At 42.7% G+C, this 18,862-nt stretch overlaps 2 protein-coding genes across 3 annotated transcripts; both read left to right on the top strand.

Moving 5' to 3' along the window:
• The first annotated feature begins 411 nt into the window (after window positions 1-411).
• LOC120404534 (olfactory receptor 1019-like) lies at window positions 412-1,357 on the top strand. The gene is given in 2 exon segments (XM_039537268.1): window positions 412-948; window positions 950-1,357. Coding segments are annotated over 2 exon segments (933 nt in total). The 5' UTR covers window positions 412-423.
• Window positions 1,358-11,238: 9,881 nt separating this feature from the next.
• Window positions 11,239-15,997, top strand: LOC120404921 (olfactory receptor 5AS1-like). Of its 2 annotated transcripts, XM_039538012.1 has the most exons (3): window positions 11,239-11,254; window positions 14,169-14,180; window positions 15,084-15,997. In XM_039538012.1, the coding sequence occupies exons 1-3, from the start codon at window positions 11,239-11,241 to the stop codon at window positions 15,995-15,997; spliced, it is 942 nt and encodes a 313-aa protein (XP_039393946.1). The 2 variants fall into 2 exon arrangements, with proteins under 2 accessions (XP_039393946.1, XP_039393947.1); XM_039538013.1 differs by lacking the exons at window positions 11,239-11,254; window positions 14,169-14,180 and having other exon boundaries at window positions 15,059-15,997.
• The last annotated feature ends 2,865 nt before the right edge of the window (window positions 15,998-18,862 follow it).

The raw sequence follows: 18,862 nt of genomic DNA, 5'->3' as shown, positions 1-18,862 counted from the left end.
GGTATCTGCATCTTTAGGTGCCTAAAATCCTTTAGAAATGTGGTTCTAAGGAATCCTAGTCCCACGTCCTAGTCCGGACGTGGGAATGCCTTGGAGTCAAGGAAGAAAGATTCATAACAAGAATTTGAAACCAGCTAATATTACTGAAAAAAGAATAAACAGAAATCTTCCTAGCTCTGTACTCAGCCTAGTGCTGAGTGCTGGACGTGGACTTCATCTTTTTTTATTACCCCCACTGCTCCTTAGAGTCTACTCTTAGAATCATTCCCTTGGGCAGATCTAGTGGGAACAGATGCAAAGGACTAAATTGGATTTTAAAAAAGATCACATAGGGGTCTTTTCAGTTTGCTACAAGACACCTTCTTCTCTTCTCTGATTGTCATGCTGTCACTCTGTCCCCAGCAGGTAAATCTCAGGCAAGGAATGGCTGGGGACAATGATACTGCAGTAACAGAGTTCTTCCTCCTGGGTCTAACAGACCAGCCCAAGGTGCAGGTCGCTCTTTTTGTGGTGTTTCTATCCATATACGTTATCGCCCTGGTGGGAAATCTGGGGATGATCATCTTAATCAGGACTGACCCACGACTCCATTCCCCCATGTACTTCTTCCTCAGTAACTTGTCCTTCATAGATATTTGCAGCACCTCAACCATCACCCCCAAGATGCTGTCGACCTTATGCAATGAGAAGATCATTTCTCTTTCTGGGTGCATGGCACAGCAGTTCTTCTATTCAGGGGTCGTATCCTTGGAAGCCATCATGTTGGCAGTGATGGCGTATGATCGCTATGTCGCAGTATGTAATCCCCTGATTTATAATACAGTGATGTCCCATGCAGTTTGCCTTTGGCTCGTCACCGGTTCCTACGCTGCTGGCTTCACCACCGCTGTTGTCCAAGTCAGCTGCACCTTCAGTTTATCATTCTGCAACTCCAACAAGATCCAGCATTTTCTTCTGTGACATCCACCCGCTGCTGAAACTCTCCTGCACTGACATCCACATCAACGAGATTGTGCTCTTTACATTCAGCTTGGTCATTGGCTTGCCCACTTCCCTGCAAATCCTCATCTCCTACTCATACATACTCTCTACCATCCTGCAGATCCTCTCTGCTGAGGGCAGGAGCAAAGCCTTCTCCACCTGTGCCTCTCATCTGACGGCCGTCACTGTGTTTTACGGGAGTACTTTGTTTATATATTTACACCCTACTGCCAGCTATTCACTGGACAGCAACATGGTGCTTTCTGTGTTCTACACCATGGTGATCCCCATGCTGAATCCCCTGATCTACAGCCTGAGGAACAAGGAGGTGAAGCGAGCCATCAGGAAAACCATCAGCAAGAGGATTTCTTTGTAAAACTCACTGCTGAAAGATTGGTGCACTTCAAAAACTGGTTAGAGTATTGAGATAATTGATATGGCTCTTGGTTCTGCCCGGAGACCAGGAGCTGAGCTTGAAAGACAGAAGTGTAGTTTCGTAGATGGGAAAGGAGCAGGGTTTATGTTGGTTATTTCAGGGGTAGGGAGTCAGCTGTTCAAGAAGATAGTGATATGTCAGGAGTTGAGAATGTACAAGATTTTCCCAGGACTTGAACTTCTGTAAGTGCAGCTTTTTCACCTACAAAAGTGGCTGACTGGGAAATAAAGTAGAAGGAAGACTGGGCTCCAAACCTGTTACAGGACTTGCCTGGATTCCTAGAGTATGTCTGCTTGGCAGTTAGTTTTGTAAGATCCAGCTTCTGTACACATACTAATGGTGTAGACATGGTAGCAGAAATGGCACCTCAAGCTAGCTACTTGAGTACTAGCCTATCCTAGGCACTTACTGAAGTGGATAGCCTGAGCAACCCGTCCATGCTGCCATGGCTACACTGCTATTTTTAGTGTGCTAGCTCATTTCAAGCTCATGTCTACACATCTACTGGAGCTGGGACCTACACCTCCAGCAGCACTGTAGACATACCCTAAAGTGGGGAATTTTCTGTTTCTTTTTCTGGTTATGGTGACTTACTTTGCTTGTTTTTTAGAAGCATTGTCCTTACACATAGCACCTGAATGTTTTTCTTCCATACTTATGTTCCTTAGCAGAGCACCATTGCCATGTATCATTCCTGCTTGTCACCACTAAGTGTAACTGTATGTAGAACATTAATATTTAGGCCAAATATTGCCTCTTCTCTGGTAATGACTTTGATAAAAAATGTTTTCAGTCCTATATATGAAGGCTAACTTCCCTAGGAGTAGCAAATATCAACACCTCTCTATGTAAAGCATGCATGCCCAGACCAACCTTCTTTTAAAAAAGTTGATTTTTAAATATTGTATCGAATATATCTATATAATTGTTCAAGGTTTGTCCAGTTTGGTACAACTTGAGAAAAATGTGGGGGTAGGTGGTGGGGCGCATCAAGTCCCTCCTGATTCGGTAGATTTTTATTAATTAAATGACACCTCCCTTACCTTTCTATCACTAACTTGTCCACGGCATGAGATTTTACAGTATTGTGCTCCCAGACTGTATAGGTTGACATTTCTTGATGCACCTTCCAATTTTTAATGTATGTCCTTGTTTACACTCTATGTGAAAGTACAATAAAATCTCGCTAATTAAAAATCTAATACTTTGCTTACTATTAAACCTCTCTCGCTGCTCAGCTGGCCATTTGCTAATGGTCATGAACAGAGCTTCACAAGCTCACTGTGAAAGGGAAGAAAATATTTTGGTTGAAGATGCTTGAATGAGGTAATACATAAAAAAAAGAATAATTTTATTTCACAATTAATGCAAAAAATAAACGGATCATGGATTTAATAATAAATCTTGTTCAACCAGTATATCAAATAATGGGATAAATTATTTGTTAAATAATGCAAGAAGTGAAAAATGCCCAAATAGATTGATAAGCAGTTTGATTAATAATAGTCAACCAGCTCCAGCTTCAGAGAACCTAACACTTACTGACCATTTTAGATAGATTCCTTCTCTTCACTTCTAGGCACAGACATGTATTGGACACCTTCTTTAGACTGTGAGATCTAGGAGGTAGAGGGCTATCTTTTGTTCTGTGTTTCTACAGCACCTAGCACAAAGGGGTCCTGGTCTATGACTAGACCGGTAAGTGCTACTACATTACAAATAAGAAATAGTAAGAATAATCTATATGCTAGCATATTTTTTAAACTAAATCAGAATTTCTTTTATATACTTTTACTTCTTCTATGGCCTATTGTATTTCTTAATGGGCCATTACCTTGAATGGTTCATCCAAAATGTGCTGGCTAGATGGGATGTAAACCACCTTGTGGGTGTTACCCAGGCGCAAACACATTTGAAATTCTTGTACATAGTCAATATTCATAACTTCAGATACAATGACAGCACATATGATCCAACAGGATATTAATGCTTAATAGATCAAGACTTTTACAATGATACCTTACAAGGCATACTTTATACAAAACACATCATAGTTATATCACCATGGCAAATATGAGGGTGTTGCTTTGGGGTACAGAATGTAACCGGCCCTATACCAGGGCCAGAACTACTTAAAGGCTGATCCCAAGGAGGGCTAGAGAGACACCACCAGAGGGGGACTGAGAGAGACCCTGATCGTCTGTATACCCTGGAAGGGGTCTGTTCTGGTTCACATGCAGACAGTGTGCGTGACTCGGCTGAAGGTCTGAGTTGCTGAAAAAACTTCCTGAGAACCACCAAGAGGGGTCAGCATAAGTGATAGAATGCAGACACACCAACCAGAAGGGATGCTTGTGAGAGGTGGGTTCCAACCCATTACAGTGTGTCACTCAGATATCAATGATGATACTTCAGACTGTCAGTATTTTTAACTATTTCACTGCTCAGCAAAGCATGTAAGAAAGTAGATGAAATATATTATGAAGACCTAAAATATGTGGGCATCTTTAACACCACACGGCCTTTCTACCAGAAGAATAACCCTCACTACTGTCAAACTCCTTTCTATCCAATAAATGCCTACCAATAAATGACAAATGAATGGATAAATAAAAGAGGGAATAAATAAAAATACTATAAAATTCAAAAACTAAAAACCCATCACAAGCAGAGTTTGTGCCAAAATGGTGCCAGGAGGTCCATGAAATCCCTGGAGGGTTTCACTATTACAAGTGTTTTTATATGAATGGTGCTTAGATACTACAGTGATGGGCAGAAGTATAAAATGCCAAGATAGATAGCTTGAATGGGGGCAGAATTTTTTTTTCTGAATGGAGGGTGTTTTCTTTCTGAAGTTTGGGCAATGCTGCTCCAATATGTGCAGTTCTCCTTGTGGACTTTCAGTGTGATTATAACTTCGGGCTTGTCTATATGGTGCAGTAATGCACACCAGAAGGGGGTAAGGTGCAGTGTGCTTCAACATGGTTAGCAGGATCTACAGGGACAGATAGTGCCTGGGGGCTGGAACAGTTTTTATAATGGGGGTGCTGAGAGCCAATGAATCAAACTGTAAACCCTGTATATAATGGAAACCACTTCAAGCCAGGGGTACAGCAGCACCCCTGGCATCCCTAGTTCTAGCACCTATGCGTGACACGTTGGAGCACTCTACAATTTACGCCTCTGGCAGACAGCATAGCACCATGTAGACAAGCCCCTCTTTAATGAGCGAAGCGAAGCCTTAAAAGTGACGTACAAAGAATTGTAACCAACCCCCGTGCAAGGTGTCGCTGCAATTGCTGTGGAACACCCCTCTCTGTTAGAAGTTCAGGCAAACCATGACCTTGGAGACAAGCATTGTAGATGCTCCAAGCACTGGGCTCTACAGACTTCTGCCGGTTGGGTTCCCATATGTGCTCATGGATTCTAAGGAGCAGAGGGTTGTGTTACTAAGGGAGGGAGAAATGAAGAATTGCCAAATCCCTCAGGAAAGTTACTTTAAGTTGCAGAACAATAAAAGATCATCCCTGCAGTTCATAACCCAGTCCCAAGGGTCTCTTGTCCAGTACAGGTGTGTCAGGGTTCCCTCCCAACTCTGAACTCTAGGGTACAGATGTGGGGACCTGTATGAAAGACCCCCTAAGTTTATTTCTACCACCTTAGGTTAAAAACTCCCTAAGGCACAAATTCTCCCTTGTACCTTGCATTAGGTAATGCTGCCACCACCAAGTGATTAGACAAAACTCAGAGAAAGGACCGCTTGGAGTTCCTGCTTTCCACTAATATTCCCCCAAACCCTACACCCCCTTTCCTGGGGAGGCTGGAGAATAAACAAGATGAGGACAGATCAACCTTGTTTTTTTTAAGGACACTAAGAAAACCAATCCGATTCTTTAAAAAAGCACAGAACTTTATTAGAAAGAAAAAAGGTAAAAGAAGCACTTCTGTAAAATTAGAATGGAAGATAATCTCACAGGGCAATCAGATTCAAAGCACAGAGGATTTCCCTCTGGGCAAAACTGTAAAGTTACAAAAAAACCCAAAAACAAACAAACAAACAAAAAACCAGGTATACACCTCCCTCTCAGCACAGAGAAAATCACAAGCCAAAGTAAAGGTAAGGTAACACATTCCCTTGCTAGTACTTACTAATTCTAATGGAGTTGGATCGCTTGCTTTCTTGATCTGTCTCCAGCAAACAAACAGAGCAGACAGACAAGACAGACAAAACAAAGCCTCCCCTGATCTGAAAGTATCTTGTCCCCTTATTGGTCCTTTTAGTCAGGTGTCAGCTAGGTTACCTGAGCTTCTTAACTCTTTAGAGGTAAAAGGATTTTGTGCCTCTGGCCAGGAGGGATTTTATAGTACTGTATACAGAAAGGTTGTTACCAATCCTTTTATATTTATGTTTGGGCTCCCATATGTGCTTATGGATTCTCAGGAACAGAGGGTTATGTTACTAAGGGAGGGAGAAATGAAAAACTGCCAGTTCCCTCAGGAAAGTTACTTTAAATTGCAGAACGATATAAGATCATCCCTGCAGTTCATAACCCAGTCCCAAGGGTCTCTCATCCAGTACAAGTGTATAAAGATACAGTAACCAGAGGTGCTCCTCAGGCCTTGTGTCATGGACACATCCTCCTGCACAGCCTCTCTCAGAGGCACTGGTATCTTGGACTGTCCAGCTACCTCAGTTCTTGACCATGGTCTTGTTGGGGCCTGACCATGCTGTTCTCCTGCTGTGACACATGCAGTTGCTACCACATCCCCTGCTTGCTGGCTGCTGTGATGTAACCTCCTGCTATTCTGGCTTCCTACCAGCAACAGCCTGTTTTCCTGCCCACCTCTCAGCATTGCAGTCCTGGCTTCAACTCCGCAACCAACTGCCAGGACACTGTCTTCTGCCTGCTTCTCCCAGTCCAGTGTAGCCTCTAACTCTCTTTGTATTAGAACTGAATGACATTTTAGCACAAATAGTTTATTCATCCAAAAAATGCAGTTTTGGTTAACCTGAAACTATTTTGGCAAATAGTTTCAGGCAATCTCCTCCAGGACTTTGATGCCATTCACAAAATGGCAGGGGGGTTATGGTGGGAAAAAGAGGAGATGGTGTCTGTGACTGAAAGAATTGCCACTGTGAATGACAATGAATGGTCACTGGGCCAGAAAGAGACTGAGAATTGCTCTTTAGTTTGGTGGTTAGGGCACTCACCTAAGATATGAGACCCAAAGCAGAGTCCCTGCTCCAACAATAGTCTAATGATTCATACACCATGGTACAGCTTCCACAAGACAGACTGAGAATGATTCACACCAGAATAACTTATATTTCAGTGGCTAGTGCACTTTTCTGAAACATACGCGATCCAACTTCAAAATCTCTTCCTCACCTCAGACATAGGTATAATTAATCTGAGATTGTTTAAAAAAAGACTCCAAACGCAATCCTGACCATTATAAACTGGTGTTACTGAAATATCGGGTCCGTCTAGCTGAGAGCCAATAACAGCCTGACAGGGATAAGGAAAGTTTGCTTTATTCTGCAGAAAAAAGGAGAGTTCTGTACTCAGGTACAAAGAACTCTGCTGCACACAAATTTCACAAACTTTTTATACACTTTCAGACAAAGACCATGCCGTATTAACACTTCATTGGTGGTTGCCAGACCCCATGAAACCATTATCTGGTCAGTGAAAACCAGTTTGGAGCTGGTTTCTTCTGCTTCAAGGCAGAGGAGAAGAGACAGTTCAAAAGTTCAGGTTACTGTGTACATGAGGCTTCTGCTTTCCCCTAGTGGCGGCCTGAATAGTTGTTAAGGGGGGTTACCATTAACTTTCACACTGGTATGCCTAACTTTAGTACCAGGCCAACTGGTTGAACTATAGTAAAGAGTAGAATTATCAGACACATAGATGAACGCAATATGTTGGAGGAGAGTCAACATGGCATTTGTAAAGGGAAATCAGGCCTCACCAATCTATTAGAATTCTTAGAGGATGTAAACAAGCATGTGGACAAGGGGGAGCCAGTGGATATAGTGTATTTAGATTTTCAGAAAGCCTTTGACAAGGTCCCTCCCCAAAGGCTCTTAAGCAAAGTAAGCAGTCATGGAATAAGTGCGAAGGACCTCTCATGTGTCAGTCTCTGGTTAAAAGGTAGGAAACAGAGGAATAAATGGGCAATTTTCACAATAGAGAGAGGTAAATAGCAGGGTCCCCCAAGGATCTGCACTGGGACCTGTGCTGTTCAACATATTCTTAAATGATCTGGAAAAGCAAGGTGGCAAAATTTGCAAATGATAGACAATTACTCAAGATAGTTACATTCAAAGCTGATAGTGAAGAGTTATAAAGGGATGTCTCAAAACTGGGTGACTGGGCAGATGAAATTGAATTGATAAGTATAAAGTAATGCACATTGGAAAACACAACCCCAACTATACATACAAAATGATGGGGTCTAAATTAGCTGTTACCACTCAAAAAAGACATCTTGGAGTCATCATGGATAGTTCTCTGAAAACATTTGGTCAAGGTGAACTGGCAGTCAAAAAAGCTAACAATGTTGAGAACCATTAGGAAAGGGATAGATGATAAAACAGAAAATATCATATTGTCACTATATAAATCCATGGTATGTCCACATCTAGAATACTGCATGCATTTCTGGTCACCCCATCTCAAAAAAAAAAATATTAGAACTGGAAAAAGTACAGAGAAGGACAACAAAAATGATTAGGTAGATGAAACATCTTCCATATGAGGAGAGAGAAAAAAGAGTGGGACTGTTAAACTTAGAAAAGAAATAGAGATTTATAAAATCATGATGGTGTAGAGAAAATGTATAGAAAAATGTTATTTAGCCCTTCACATAGCACAAGAACCAGCAGTTACACAATGAAATTCATAGGCTACAGGTTTAAAATAAACATAACGAGGTACTTCTTCATACCATGCACAGTCAACCTGTGCAACTCATTGCCATTGGAGGTTGTAAAGGCCAAAAGTATAACTTGGTTCAAAAAAGAATTAGATAAGTTCATGGAGGATAGGTCCAAAAATGGCTATTAGCCAAGATGGTAAGGGATGCAAACCTCTGATTGCCAGAAGCTGGGACTGGATGACAGGGGATGGATCACTTGATAATTTCCCTATTTTGTTCATTCCCTCTGAAGCACAGTAACGCCTCACTTAATGTTGTCCCAGTTAATGTTGTTTCATTGTTACGTCGCTGGTCAGTTAGAGAACATGCTCATTTAAAGTTGTGCAATGCTCCCTTATAACGCTGTTTGGCAGCTGCCTGCTTTGTCCACTGCTTGCAGAAAAAGCAGCCCATTGGAACTAGCTGGTGGGGGCTTGGAACCAGCGTGGACCGGCAGCCCCCATATCAGCTTCCCTAAGTTCCCTGTGCAGCAGCAGCCCAGCAGGCTATCAATTTCCAGGCAGTTCAGCTGTCCCTCCCCTCACTGCTGTGTGCTGCTCCTGCCCTCTGCCTTGGAGCTGGTCCTGCAGGGTTCGGGGGAAGAGAGGTGCTGATGTCAGGGTGTCCCCCTTCCCCGCTTCTGCCCCCTGCTCCTGTACCCCAACTTCACAGAGCGGCGGATGGGGTGGTGGGGCAGGGAGACAGGACAGGGCTCAGGATGAAGGGAACTTGCTGGCTGCAGCTGCTTTCTCAACTTGCTGATCTACTTAAAAAGGCAGTGTGCTTAGAGTGGGTTCAGCGTACTTAAAGGGGAAATGCACATCTCTCTCACACACATGGTGTGTGTCTCTGTCTCTCTCTCTTTCTCACACATACACACATTCTCTCTCTCTCTCTCACACACACACACACACACACACACACACATGGGGTGTGTGTCTGTCTCACACACACATGCACATCCCCCCAGCCCTTTGGAAAGTGGAGGGAGTGGGGTGCTCCAGTGGGATAGCGTGGGTTCATCATCACATTCAGTTTCCACAGGTAATGTTTGCAGCCACTACCATGCTGTGTCTCCTCCCTCCATTTGTGCTGCCTTGTAGAGTGTGAGGCTACATTAACAACAATGTGTTAATCCTTGAGGGCTCAACTGAGTGCTAGTTCATCATTTAGCAGTAAGGCATTCCCTGGGAAATATCCCACCCTTTGACTTCACCACCTCAACCAAGATTCACAATCATTATTGCTGTGTACAGTATTAAATTGTTTAAAACTTATACTATATATATATATAGTCTTAACCCCCCCTATTTACATTAATTCTTATGGGGAAATTGGATTTGCTTCACATCATTTAGCTTAAAGTAGCATTTTTCAGGAACGTAACTACAATGTTAAGCATCTCTCCAGAGCTCCTTTTCCCCTTAGAATTTCGTCCCATGGGACCTTACCTACCAGTTCTCTGAGTTTAACATTTGCTTTTTTGAAGTCAATTGTCCTTATTCTGCTGCCTTCATTGTCTTTCCTTAGAACAATGAAATCTATCATTTCATAGTCACTTCCACCCAAAGTGCGGATGGTCTTTTTAAAAAATAGCAGATGGGCTTTAAAACCACCATTAATCAGTTCATAGTCAAAGGGAAAATAAAAAACAGCAACTCCGTGACAGCTCACATTTCATCAAGCATATTTACCCCCTACTGAAATGACAAGAACATTTTAATTGTTTGTTCTACTCCTCCACCTCATGAGATCAACAGCCTCAACTTGCTTTAGGGACTGTGTCCCACATGTCATAAATGTGATTGCAAAATCTCCTGCATGCCACACAGCAGCATCTTCTGCACTGAGGGAAAGAATGACTTTCCTCAGCAAGTAAGTTTGAATAAATATAGATGAGAAACAATTCACGTCCACTTGATGGGCTAAGCAGAAATGGCTCCAAGTGGGATGAACTATTAACTGGCCATAATCCAGGTGAGCTTGGAGTGAAACTGTTTATTTGATGAAATACGAATAATTAAAGGAAATGTTTAGAAGTTAAGTTTCAAAATGAAAGCTGGGTTTGAGCTACAAAAGAGCCTAATTTGGGCCCCGATTTCCTTTACATACCTTTGTTAATTTCAGCCAAAAACTCCAACGAGATTTAGGGGATGTTTGATTCTTGATGGAATGGGTTACCTAGGGAGGTGGTGGAATCTCCACCCTGAGAGGTTTTTAAGGCCCATATTGACAAAGCCTTGGCTGGGATGATTTAGTTGGGGTTGGTCCTGCTTTGAGCAGAGGGTTGGAGTAGATGACCTCCTGAGGTCTTGTCCAACCCTAATCTTCTATGATTCTATTGTGACTTATCTTATGCTACCTGTCAACCCAGCTACAGATAGGAGAAAGCCACCTGATTTTTCATAATTGCTCTGGGTTTTGTAGGACAAAATCATTCTCTTTTTACCTTCAGATGCAGTGAAAGATATATTTTAAGCACAGTTATGGTTTAAAAGAATTACCAGGTATTCATGGTATCTTTTGCACTCTCTCTGGTTCTGCTCCCTCTGTATAACAGAGTGAGATCAGCTGACCTCAATGACAGCTAAAACTCGTACTTTTTTCATACATGCTGGCCTTACAGAGCCAATGCTGCAATCGGTCGGAGAGCTGGTTTCTCTTCATGAATCATCAATGGTTTGCTGGCTAACTTACATCTATTGCTGGGTGCTTTTATATGAGCGAGAAAATAACACAGGTGTGACAAGGCAGAATTTGCAGAGCAGACAGCATGGGCCAGATCCTTAGCTGGTGCAGCTGCTTTGAAAGCAAGAGGTCAATGCCTATTTGCACCAGTGGAGTATCTGATCCTTTATCTATCGATCAGCCAATGCAATATGGAAATGTTGTACCCCAGAATGACAATTTTGCAGAGTCACATTTCAGACTATAGTCCTAGTCCAGCAAGACTATAGTCCAAATCCAGCCTGTGCTTAACTTTAAGTATGTAAGTAGTCCCGCTGACTTCACTGGAACTATTCATATGTTTAAAGTTAAGCTTAGGCTTGTGACCTTTGCTGAATTTGACACAAATTTGCCAAATAGTTTCAAATATTGTCAAGTTTCCATGATGACCCTTCCTCCTTTTAAAAAGTGACACAAAGCAAGATTTTTTTCTCCATTTGCTCCCGGAATCCAATGTACGTATCATTGTTGTGGCAATGCAACCACAATAGCACTTTAGAAGCCCACAACATATCTCGCTCAGTTGAATAAGGAAGCAAGTTCCCCAGCCTTCAGTCTTGTGAGTAAAGTGTTATTTTTGTTGCATGGAGTGCTCCCTTTGCGAAATAACTTCCACTGAAATCAATGGGAGTTAGGCTCCTAAAAACCATTAAAAATCTGGGCCTAGATCCTAATTTCAAAAGTGGCTTAATATTTTATATGCCTAAATCTCATTGAAAGTAACTTTGAAAATGTGACTTAGGCTCCTAAGAAACCTAGGCACTTTTGAAAATTACAACCCAATTTTCCCAATGTAACAGAGGGTATTGACAGCATAGCCAGGAAGTGGGCCCCGACTTTCTGAATCTGCAGATACCACCATAACCAGTCACTGGACCATCCTTCCCGCCCTTAAATAATTAATTTTTGTTGTGCAGCGTGTACAGAACATCATTGCTCCATGATCATCGTTATCTGCTTAGAACAGAGGTGGTCAACCTGAGCCTGAGAAGGAGCCAGACTTTACCCACGTACATTGCCAGAAAGCCACAGTAATACATCCTTGACTTTAGCAAAGCTTTTGATACGGTCTCCCACAGTATTCTTGCCAGCAAGTTAAAGACGTATGGGCTGGATGAATGGACTATAAGGTGGATAGAAAGCTGGCTAGATCGTCGGGCTCAAGGGGTAGTGATCAATGGCTCCATGTCTAGTTGGCAGCTGGTTTCAAGCGGAGTGCCCCAAGGGTCAGTCCTGGGGCCGGTTTTGTTCAATATCTTCATTAATGATCTGGAGGATGGCGTGGCCTGCACTCTCAGCAAGTTTGCAGATGACACTAAACTGGGAGGAGTGGTAGATACACTGGAAGGTAGGAATAGGATACAGAGGGACCTAGACAAATTAGAGGATTGGGCCAAAAGAAACCTGATGAGGTTCAACAAGGACAAGTGCAGAGTCCTGCACTTAGGACGGAAGAATCCCATTCACTCTTACAGACTAGGGACCGAATGGCTAGACAGCAGTTTTGCAGAAAAGGACCTAGGGGTTACAGTGGACGAGAAGCTGGATATGATTCAACAGTGTGCCCTTGTTGCCAAGAAGGTTAATGGCATTTTGGGCTGTATAAGTAGGGGTATTGCCAGCAGATCGAGGGATGTGATCATTCCCCTCTATTCAGCATTGGTGAGGCCTCACCTGGAGTACTGTGGCCAGTTTTGGGTCCCACACTACAAGAAGGATGTGGAAAAATTGGAAAGAGTCCAGCGGAGGGCAGCCAAAATGATTAGGGGGCTGGAGCACATGACTTACGGGGAGAGGCTGAGGGAACTGGGATTGTTTAGTCTGCAGAAGAGAAGAATGAGGGGGGATTTGATAGCTGCTGTCAACTACCTGAAGGGGGGTTCCAAAGAGAATGGAGCTCAGCCATTCTCAGTGGTAGCAGATGACAGAACAAAGAGTAATGGTCTCAAGTTGCAGTGGGGGATGTTTAGGTTGGATATTAGGAAAAACTTTTTCACTAGGAGGGTGGTGAAGCACTGGAATGGGTTACCTAGGGAGATGGTGGAATCTCCTTCCTTAGAGGTTTTTAAGGTCAGGCTTGACAAAGCCCTGGCTGGGATGATTTAGTTGGGAATTGGTCCTGCTTTGAGCAGGGGGTTGGACTAGATGACCTCCTGAGGTCCCTTCCAACCCTGATATTCTATGATCAGCAGCCCCCATCAGCTCCATCCTCCTGCTCCCAGCACCGTCAGCCCACCAGGAGCCCCGCTGGTCAGCGCCTCCCCCTCCCTCCCCTCACCTCTCGATCAGCTGGTTTGTGGCATGCAGGAGGCTCTGGGGGGGAGGTGGAGAAGCGAGGGCATGGCAGGCTCAGGGGCGGGAAGGGGTAGAGTGAGGGCAGGGCCTTTGGCAGAGCCACGGTTTGAGCAGTGAGCACCCCTCGGCACATTGGAAAGTTGGTGCCTGTAGCTCCCGCCCCAGAGTTGGTGCCTATACAAGGAGCCCCATATTAACTTCTGAAGAGTGGAGCTCAAGATGTTGTTCAAAACCAATTAAACCTTCATTGTAATCATTTCAGATGTGTTTGCACAGGGCTTGGACAATGGATCTCCAACTTGTTTGGGGATACAAGGCAATACTGCAATATAAATAATAACATCGTTCCTTCTCTGTGCAGCAATTAGTAGATGGAAATATTTTGATTCAAATTGAGGGCTAGGGACAGGGCATCTCCCACGACCTAGGTGGCTGTCCTAACTTTCTGTGGGGGCTTTTTCTCTTTCTTGCTTTGCTTTTCATCTCAAAATTTTAAAAAGTCTTGTTTTCATTCTGCGCCAAAATGAAAACAAATTTTGAAACCTTGAAATGTTTCACAAAATGGAATTGTTGTTTTCCAGCCAGCCCTATTAATATATGCCTAGATTGGCTATAAAAGAAGAAAATCATTGGCATGCGCTGGCTTTCTCACAATGTTCTGGTGTTGTAAAGCAGCCATAAACTTATCAAACTATGTTTATGAATGCTCTCCAGTTAATCTGGCCCTAGGTCTGAGATTTAAGCATCGTGCATTAATGATCTCTGCCTTGTGTTTTACATTTCCAAAAAGGGTGCAATGTTTCTGCAGATTTGTCAGACTGTTACTAATTTTCAATTAATTGAATCTACTAGCTTCTATGATTTCAATAATTTGCATTGTTGCGAAGTCGGATGTCTTCATTCACAGATGCGATAAAATAATTGTACTTTAATATATGAAACCACCTTTATGAGTTAAAGATGCTGATTAATGAACCTAATTAAAAGCTCTGTGTTAATGGAGCAGCATCTTCCTTGTATTTATTGATGTCTTTTCCATTTGTCGAAGAAGCACAGACATTTGAAGGATTACTTTCCTGGATAGTATCTACCTTTCCTTTAGTAGATGACTTTAGCTCAGGAGTGAGCAAGATGTATCTATGCCACCCACAGTAGGCACTAGTTCTGGGGCGGGGGTGCATATCTATCTGACGCAATGGTGCTATTTTTAGGAAGATGTGTCTGAGTTCTCTACTCTAGATTGAATTAGTGGGATATGTAAGGGCCAGCTTTTATATGGTAAGTGGCATGGCTTTCAGAGTGATATGACATATATGGGTCAAAGATGGACATTCCAATTCTGTCACCATTCCTGCTGCTTTTTGGAAAAAATGCTGCATGAGGCCACATTTAATTCAGGTATCATTTTATATGTCTGTTTGAGAAAGAGGAACTCTACATCTTGAATTACATTCATACTATCAATCTTTGAATGCCCCCCCAACCTTTCCTTCTGCACAGACATGAGCTAGGTCTTTGTATTTCGTTCTGTGAGCAGTGATGTCTGGTGAGATGCTAATGCCTATAGTAACTTTGTCTTTATTGTGTTTATAGGAGAGGGATGAAATTTGTTCTTGTTTCACTCATCCACCAAGATCATCCTATCTCCCTGATTTTCCTTGTGCTGAGCTGGCAACAGACAATGCATGTGCTGAGGCAATGCCCAGGGGAAACCACACTACAGTGACTGAGTTCGTCCTCTTTGGCCTCACCCATTGTCCGGAGGTGGAGGTGGTCCTGTTCGTTCTGTTTCTAGCCATCTATGTCACCACTTTGGTGGGGAACATTGGCATCATCATGCTAATTTATATCAATTCCTGCCTTCAGACCCCCATGTACTTTTTTCTCAGCAACCTGGCCTTCCTAGACCTTAGCTACTCCTCTGCCATTGCTCCCAAAATGCTGGTGAACTTCCTAGCACAAAGCAAGACCATTTCCTTTGCTGGCTGTGCAATGCAAATGTATCTCTTTGCTGCTTTTGCAGATGCCGAGTGCCTCATATTGGCTGCAATGGCATATGACCGTTATGTGGCCATCTGTAACCCGCTGCTCTATATGCCCATCATGTCCCGTAGAGTCTGTGTTTCTCTAATAGCAGGGGCATATATCAGTGGCAGTGTGAGCTCACTGGTCCATACTTCTTTGACATTCAGTCTGTCATTCTGTGGCTCCAATGTCATCAATCATTTCTTCTGCGACATCCCCCCACTGCTAGCGCTCTCCTGCTCTGACACTCACATCAATGAAATCCTCCTCTTCGCCTTGTGTGGCTTTATCCAGACCAGCACCTTTTTGGTCATCCTCGTCTCCTACGCCTATGTCCTTGCCGCCATCCTGAGGATCCACTCCACCGAGGGCAGGCACAAAGCCTTCAACACCTGTACCTCTCACCTGATCGCTGTGGCCTTATTCTATGGGACTCTTCTATTCATGTATTTACGGCCCAGCTCCAGTTACTCGCTGGATGCAGACAAAGTGGTTTCTGTGTTTTACACTGTGGTCTTTCCAATGCTGAACCCTCTGATCTACAGCCTGAGGAACAAGGAAGTGAAGGACGCCCTGATGAGAATTTTAGAAAGAAAACAGTTTTCCCAGTGACATGATTGGGAAGGAAAAGGGACAGTGATGTCCCTGGTGCATCACACAGCAAAGTCACAAGAGGTTTTAAAGATGAACCCAAGCCACATAGCTTGTCTGTGTATAGAAACTGTGATGACATATATTTAAATATGCAGGACTAATGGCTCATATGGGTTGGGAAGGACCCCAGTGGGATGGTCAGTCCCTTATATTGTGTCATGATTTATTTAATGTCCTTGATCCCCATCCCAAGCATGAGATCGCCTTGGTTCCCCTTTTTGACAGTGGTGTAATCAGTGTGTGAGACCAAAGGAGCAGATCCAGTGCTCTTTGAAGTCAATGGAAAGTCTCTCATTGATGGACATTGGATCAGGCCTATAATGAAGGTCTCCAGAAATTTCTTTGCTTATATGTACATATCTTTGGAATAAACTGGATGAAATTATATACCTTTGTTATACAGGAGGTCGCATTAGATGATTAAATGGCCCCTTCTGATCTTAAAATCTATGAATCTATGCATTTATTTACTAATTTATTGGACAATAGAAAAATATAACCGCAGGAGAAATCACAGCACCAGGCCAAATAAACAAGAATTCGAGGGGTAGGGGAGTGCAGTGGAAATAGTTTAACAAACTAAAGGGATAAATATTATTCAGTTTCATAAACCACATTCTCATTAATTGTGTGAAATTAAATGAATGCACCGTGCAGTGGTGCCATAGCAAAGAGCAATAATTGCAAACTGGTATGGAAGCCAACTAAAACTGGTTGAAAATTTTCCAGCAGAACATTTTCTCTGTTGGGAAATGCTGATTTTTTGAAATTTTGGCATTCCTTGTGAACATTTCAATTTCAATGACATTTGGTTTTGGGAAAGAGAATGAAATAAAGTGTTTAAATAAGATCAAACTTACTGAAAAGAAATGTTTCATTTTTTTGTTTCAAAATGACTTTTGGCTTCAGAGTTTATTTTAGATGATATGATCTCACAGTAGTGAGACTACAGTTGAGGTAGCATCTTTTACATTTCACGGCCAACAAGCAGAGAAGTTAGAGAAAAACATAAAATATTCTTCCTGGAAGTTTGCAATATCACACTACTTTATTTCTTAAGTTCCAGATCAATAGCACACAAGAACCCAAAAAACAGAGGGAGAGAAAGCAGGCTGCTCTCTATAACAGAAAGGCACAACTCACCCCAGCTTACTCTAGGCTATGTGCCTGTTCACTGATTGCTGCCAGGCCCCTATTGTGTGCTTCCATACTGAGCCCCCTAGCATGCAAACAGGGTCCAGTAACTCCCCCTGAAATTTAAAGTCATAGCTTACAATTTTAACATAATCTCAAATAGACCAGGGCAGCAGAATTTTCTCTTTTACAAGGTCTCGCCTATTTGGAACCCATTTTTTCTAAACATGCCATGAGGAATTTGAACTGAATTTCAGCTACTAATTAATATGTGTGAGGAATGGTCACTAATGTATATTCTGCATTGGTATATTGTTGGTTTCTTTAGGAAACTTGGGAAAACAGGAACACTGGGAAAGCCAGATTTCTTTTCAACACAGTGCATGTTTGCTGACCCCTGAAGTTGCCTGTGAGGCCTGGGCCCAGTCAGCTCTGGTTGCTAAGAAGGCACACCTGAGCTGGAATCAGCTGATTCCCTTACTGAGCAGCAGGGAGCAGAAGAGTATCCTTAATCTGCAGCAAGGGAGATTTAAGTTGGAAAAAACTTTCTAACTATAAGGATAATTAAGCATTGGAATAGGTTACCAAGGGATGCCTGTCACTGGAGTTTTTTTTAAGAACTGATAAGACAAGCTTCTGTCCGGGATAGTCTAGGTTTATTTGGTCCTGCCTCAGCATGGGAGATGGCCTAGATGACCACTTCAAGCCCTACATTTCTATGATTCTTTGAAAAACTATGCAGCTCCTTAAATGTTCTGCTGGACTGATGCAAGAATGCTCAGATCCATGCAGGATCAAGCCCGAAATGACCTATCATTATTTGCGTGGATGCATTTGATGAAAGAAGTCAAGTCCTTCTTCCTTGGTAACTTCTGTAGTTCTGCACATTAAGCAAGCTGTATTTGAAGTTGAATAAGCATTTTAGGCTTATTTGTAATATTTATCTGAATACTGACTGACTGAGATGCTATTTGGCTAAAACCAAAGAGTGAGTAAAGAAATAAATGATACATGTGTGTATATACGGTATGGGTATGAATATGTACCCACACACACACATATCTTCTTGATCTTTGGCCACAGAAAACATACAATGCATATATATGTCCTGATCAGAGTAGAAGTTCTCTCTATATAACCTTTTACATTGACAGGGTGTTATGAATGAAAACCAAGCCAACCTCATCATTTCACAAACTGGAATGTGCGACATGAGCTAAATACAATTAACGATTATATGATCTGGCAATCACTGTTGTGACATGTGGTGAGGAAAGAGCTGCATTGAGGATATTGACATATGATGAAACAGATTTACAGGGAGTTTGATCCCAACCCACTAATCATAATAAAATATTATTATTATTATTTATTATTTCTATAAAGACAGGTTAAAAGATCAATCTAGTCAGAGAATTTTTTTTTATAATTATAAATATATGTTTCTAACAATATGTTCAATGTTGTTTATTTTCTCAGAAATATCCACCCCTGGGTCAGGGGCTGGTCTAGGATTTCCGCCGCCCCAAGCAGGGCAGCATGCCGCGGGGGGCGCTCTAGCGGTCGCCGGTCCCACGGCTCCGGTGGACCTCCCGCAGACGTGCCTGTGGAGGGTCCGCTGGCCCCGCGGCTCCGGTGGACCTCCCGCAGGCATGCTTGCGGATGCTCCACCGGAGCCGCAGGACCAGC

The sequence above is a fragment of the Mauremys reevesii genome, linkage group 4 (genome assembly GCF_016161935.1).
Source record: "Mauremys reevesii isolate NIE-2019 linkage group 4, ASM1616193v1, whole genome shotgun sequence".
In the NCBI taxonomy this organism is placed as follows: domain Eukaryota; kingdom Metazoa; phylum Chordata; order Testudines; family Geoemydidae; genus Mauremys; species Mauremys reevesii.
The sequence above is the reverse complement of the archived record's forward strand: the minus strand, read 5'-3'. Positions and strand labels throughout refer to the sequence as shown.